Below are 6,000 nucleotides of genomic sequence, written 5' to 3'. Positions count from 1 at the left end.
CATACCACTTCAGTAAGCGAGACATGCCAAATGCCACGTTGGGATCTCGCACAGTGTAATTTTTGGGATCCTGTGTCATCCACCTTTCACCCTAAATCAGGCTTGATGTCACACTCTTCACCTTGTACTGCCTCCTTCACCTCCACACACACTTGTTTTTCCCTTTTCATCTATGTGTTGTCAATGTTGACTCATTGCTGGTTATGACAGAAATGGTACACTTGATGACTAACTACAGGTCTTTTCAGACACCAGGTGCTGCTGCCACCAAGCATTTGTAACTACAGTATATGAAAAGAAATTACCTGAACTCTTATCATCTTATCAGCTGCCATTTGATGTCGAGGCACAGGCAGGTACACAGGGTCTATGACCACATATGCTGTAAGATCGTCTCATGTCACTGTGACACAGATCTCCCTCCCTGATTCAGAGGTGGATGACCATTTTCTTTCATGATATGATGCTTAAACATTCAATGTTAGTATTACAGTCAGGCACAAAGAATATGAAGAATGCAGTTTTGCAATATGTTTAATTGCTGCTTCCTGGTGCAAACAAAAAAAACCCATCAAAACAACATTTGTCTCCACCTCCTGGCAACAAGAGTGATTACATTAATACCAGTGATGAATGAATTTTGGAGATTTTTCTGTGTTTACCAGGAACTTTCCAGAGCTAGTACTGTCCCTGTCTATCTGGAGCATCTTTGCCAGGTTTTCCCTACCAGAAGCTCGACCATACTCCTTGTCACTCCATGCTGCTGTACTTTATACTCAATTTCCTGTTGTTCCCCACTTCAGCTTTGCCTCTTGGAATGCCAGGATAGGTATTTCACCACAGATAACAGATTTAAAGATCCAGTATAGTGTGAAATGCAGATTTGCTTTCTGTTAAAAGGCTCTATCAGCATAGTGTAAACTTTTATCTAGGTTTCTGGGTAAGACCATTGATCATGTTTTCTGAAACCAAGAAAATATTTTATTGTGTGGAGGTATGAGTTAGGATAACCAAAAGCAATGCATTATCTTCATCATTTTACATGTTTAATGAGTTGGTGGGATTCTTGGTTTTTAGAGCATTCCCCTATATTGTGTTTTGTTCTTTTCAGACTACCTGTAAACATTTAGAAGGTGGAATATCTTTTTTTAAATTAATGGAGTAGCAAACGGTAATAAGTGAAACATCCTCATTAAGTTTAAAACATATCTTTTAAAATTAAGCAAGTTGATGCAACACATGGCTAAGACCAAATGTGAGAAATGTAGTGAAACATTGAGAACATGGGCTCAGGTGATTAGGCTGTAAGTGCACTGCATCATAATTATGTAACCTGCACTGTTCTCAGTCAGGGTGCAAACATTTTAGAAGAAGAATCCATCATGGATCTGTGGCCCACGCCTCCTTCTGCAGGAGTGTGCGCCTGTGGTGGAGCTTAAAAGCGGGGTGTTTTCTCTGGTTTGGAGTGAAGTCGGACCGACGCAGGCACCGGGATCCAGCGGGAGATGCGGAGAATAATTTGCCACAGATTCCTCTGCATAGTGGAGGCACTATCACAGACCACGTGAGAGGAATATTCAATGACGGTCCCCGACAGACCGGTTCATCTCTGCTGGTACTCTGCTGCTGACATGGACTCTTGGACATTGTCTACTCTCCCAGGAACGGACGAGAAGGGAGGACGATACTGTGCCTGAATGTAACCTTTAAATCTTTCACCGTCTTCTCTTCTTTTTCTGTTCTTTTTGCTTTTTTGTTTTTTTTTCTTTCTTTCTTCTTCTTCTCATCTCCAAGTCAAACAGTTATGGCTTGGCCGTGCATCAGCAGAGTGTGCTGCCTGGCTCGATTCTGGAACCAGTTCGATAAATCGGACCTCTCCGTCCCGCTCACTATCCAAAACTACTCGGACATTGCCGAGCAGGAGGTGCGGTCCGTCACCAAACACGTCTCTGTCTCGGAGCGCGCACCCGGGAATAACTATTCAACCCCGGACCTGCGTGCCAAAGGCTCTCCTCATGTACCCACAGATGGCCCGGGGACCCGAGGTGGATCTTTTAGAGCGAGGAAGGAACCCAGCTACAAGCCCCGAGAAGACTACCAGCCCCCCGGAGTACCTTTCCCCAGCGTTACCCAGTACAAGCAGGATTTCAAACCCTGGCCCATTCCTAGGAAGGAGAATTTCCCTTGGATTAGTAACGGGGGGAGTGTGTCGGACAGTCCGATGAACACTTTGGGGGAGAGAGAGGAGCGGGGCAAGGGGCAGAGGTGGGGGGAGCAGCAGCAGCAGCAGCAGCAGCAGGTGATGGAGGAGAGCAAAACCAGCTCCTACAGGTAGGTCCTCTGTTTTTCAGCACCGGTCGCTGTCCATCCGTGTGGAGTGCTGTGAGCTGATGCTAATGAATCCTGATGTATTAATAACTCAGTGACTTCTAAGGTCGACCCGGCAGGTGTGGAGGTGGGAGGTCATTATAAATTCACATTTATAGATGTACAAGTATGAATATTTGATCTTTATTTGCATTTTATTGAAGGTGAGCATGTATTGCTCAATAATGTGGATTTAAGGCAGTAACACTAAAGAGAAAAACATTATATTTAGGTTGTTAAACATCCTGAAGCCTCTGTAGGAGTATTTCTGATGACACATGAGGTCCAGGCCCACATTTAAAGGTGTATTCTGGCATTTAAGCATCTTCAATAGGTTATTAAAAATCAGCACCTGATTGTACAATTCGATATATTGTTTTTTTCATCAGACCAAATTGCAAAACTCATTCACCGTTGTGTGCTTCCACTCCTGTCCAACTTAAGGACAGGGTTGTTTAGGAAACTTCCTCCCCATCTTCACTGGGGGAAATCAAAAGAGTGTCTCTTTAAGTCAGCCTTTTGGTGATGCTGTATAAATAAATTACAGCTGGGTCACCATCCACTTATACTTTAAAGAACCAGCTTGGTATATAATCGTTTGCCCCAGCCTCCATCAGACCACTGATGCATGACTCTTCCTCCAGGCAAGAGTACCGGCCGTGGACAGGGGCAAAACCTGCAAAAAGTGCAAGAAAAAACCCTCCAGCTCAAATCTCCAGCCCAGGAACAGAAGCCACCCACGTCCCACGTGAGACCAGCTACCAGGCAGCCTACAGCGGTGAGGTCAGCAGGTCCACGGGTCTGCACCAGGGGGAGCACATCATCCCGTCCGCTGCCTCAAACATACACCCTGCTCCTGTTCCCCACCCCAACCCGACTGCCCTGCAAGCAGGCAGTTCACCAAACCCCTTTGGTTTCCAGCAGAGCATCCTGCCTGAGAGGAGTGAGCTCAGTGGAACAACCAAGGCAGAGGTGAGTACATAGAGTTACAAATGACTGCAAGCTTCTCCTGAAAGTCATCTTCACTCATCTCCCAGGTGGCCTGTTGCTGCTGGGGCATCTTAGAAAAGTGAGACAGCATTCTGTCCCTAAGCAGCTCAAAGTGACCCAGCTGTTAAAAACAGGCCATGTACTGTGTTAGGTAACACTGCTGGTGCTACACTCATTACTCTGACCTGAATAAAGCAGCACTGCTAAGGGTAAAAAATGCACTTTCTGGTTCATTTTAGTCAGAAGATAATCAATAGAAACCAGTTTAAATACAAATTCTGGCTCTAGTTGCAATGAAATACGAATGATGGTGATATTCAAGTGTAGCTGTTTCAACAGTCTCTGGTTTGATTTGTTTTTAGGCCTTTCAGCTGTTCTCCACTGTTGCATTTTAGTGGCATAGTCATAGTCATAGCTACAAATGGATTACTCTTAACTCTATCAGAAGCTAAGCTTGCTGAGAAGGTGTCTCTGACAATCACATATCATGTTTTGACTTACTATGTGATTTTAATTTAAAGATGAACTAAATGCACCAAGGTCAGAGGATTTGCTGAGGAATCTGAATACTCATCAGGGCCGTCTGGACGTTACAGATTAGGATATATTGGGGGGGTGGGGGTGTCATATCCCCACTTACCTCTGCCTGGGCTGGGTGCTGCCTCAGGTCATCTGTTGCGTGACAGTGAGTGAGACAGTTTTTATTGGAATCTCCAGAGGTTTAGTGCCATCCCTCTTTCCCGCCCACACCACTCAGTGCCATCTGCCAGCGCAGAGCTGGGCTGGCTCTGGGCTGGACCAGGTCAGCAGAGTTTGTCTGTTTGCACACTGCTGCCCCAATAAAATCTTTAATCACTGTGTTTTGCAACTTCAGTCTGTTAAAGTGAGAGATTTGGGAAAGAGTGATTAATGCGTGGAAGTAAAATAAAATGACCTGCTTATTTGCTTAATTTTCTCAAAAATGGCTGCTCCATTAAAGCTGCTGCATCCCTCAGTATGCCAGTGTAATGATGATGGAGGTCGATGTGAGGGATGTCAATGGCAGGGCACAGACTCTAATAATAACATTAGCCCAGTTGGAGTTAGAGCTCATGGCACATTAAGGAGGGATCTGCTCTTGGCAGTGTGTGTGTGTGTGTGTGTGTGTGTGTGTGTGGGGGGGGCTTGAGACTGCAGTCACTATTTTTCACACGTTCATACATACATAAATTTGTTTGTGCAGTTTTTCTGTCCATGCGTCTCATCAGAGTGTCTGTCAGTGTGACACAAACCGGCCTGGCAGCAAATCAAGTTGATATTAGATAATCCACCTCGGTCACTGACGGCCCACTCGGTGCCAACTCATTATTGACCCACCAGCCTCCTGCAGGGGTGTCTGACCAAGCATTACACCTCCCACTCCAGGCTGGTATTTGCCAGCGAGTCCCATCTTATGTTATAAAACCATTCTGTAAAATGTGAGATTACATCGACCTCACTAGATTCTTCATTACTGTGGAACAGATCAGCTGATTGTTCATTAAAAGATTTAAATAAGCTGCTGAAATCTAAATCAATCTGCTCCTGATGATAAAGGAGGTGCGGGCAGCCATAAAATTTCTCATTATTATCCAGATCAATTTGTCAAATTGTATGCCCCCCCCTTTAACAGACAAAATCCATCTCAACAGATAAAAGCCGTCTCTAATTTTGTGACACACACACGCACAGCAGGCTGTCGACAGATAAAAACGCGGCGATGCTTTTTATGGTGATGAGACAATGTGTTTTTCTTGAACTCACTGAACTTACTTAGACCTAATTTTAAACATCCCAGTGAGAGGTTGTAGCTCGTGAAGACAATGAAGCTCTGCTAAACCTGGAACCCGGCTGGTCTGGATTAAATGGGTGCTGCCCATGAACTCAGAGCACATGTGTGTGTTAGGAATCAGGCAAACAGATTTGCAGGGACAGGCTGTATAATCTGCAGTGTGTGTGTGTGTGTGTGTGTGTGTGTGTGTGTGTGTGACAGGGATGAGCAAGACAAAACCGCTGAATGAAGAACAACACATTTCACATGCTGAGTGGAAACCTTCTTATGTCATGACAAATTCTTGGTTGTTTTATTGTCAGCTTAGAGACAGCAGTGCTCTGAGATTTGAAATTGTGCTCACAAAGCTCATAGGCAACCCTGCTGCTTAATTTCTGAACACAATGTGCTACAGTGCTGTGTCTGGTGCACTGTAGAGCTGCTCACAGTGGTTTTAAACTGCATAAAGAGGATTATGGGGACAATGCATGCTAAAAAAAAAACAAGCATTTTTCTCACCTCACTCTCTCGAGGAGAGCGAGGAGGGGGTCAGGCGGGTAGATTAGTTGTAAAAGCACTTATGTTATACACCTTAGACCATACTTTGTCTGCATTTAACAGGAAACTAGGCCAAACCTACAAGGAATGGATAAAAGGTGTGCTGAAAACAAACGTGCTGGTAATCTTAATAGTCTCCACTGTTGGACAGTAACTTAGTTTCAAGGTTATTCCTGTGTATGAATTACTTCTTCACATTCAGACTACCACTACAGTAGATGGAGGTCAGCACTACACTTTGGAGAAGCACACAGGAAGCCAAGCAAAGAACTGCAGCAGCAGCTAAAATATAATTC

The 6,000-nt window shown here is 44.6% G+C and overlaps 1 protein-coding gene across 1 annotated transcript; it reads left to right on the top strand.

Moving 5' to 3' along the window:
• The first annotated feature begins 1,804 nt into the window (after positions 1-1,804).
• Positions 1,805-2,335, top strand: map6d1 (MAP6 domain containing 1). The gene has a single exon (XM_028427485.1). The coding sequence runs from the start codon at positions 1,805-1,807 to the stop codon at positions 2,333-2,335; it is 531 nt and encodes a 176-aa protein (XP_028283286.1).
• Positions 2,336-6,000: the final 3,665 nt, after the last annotated feature.

The sequence above is a fragment of the Parambassis ranga genome, chromosome 17 (assembly GCF_900634625.1).
Source record: "Parambassis ranga chromosome 17, fParRan2.1, whole genome shotgun sequence".
Lineage (NCBI taxonomy): Eukaryota > Metazoa > Chordata > Actinopteri > Ambassidae > Parambassis > Parambassis ranga.
The sequence above is the reverse complement of the archived record's forward strand: the minus strand, read 5'-3'. Positions and strand labels throughout refer to the sequence as shown.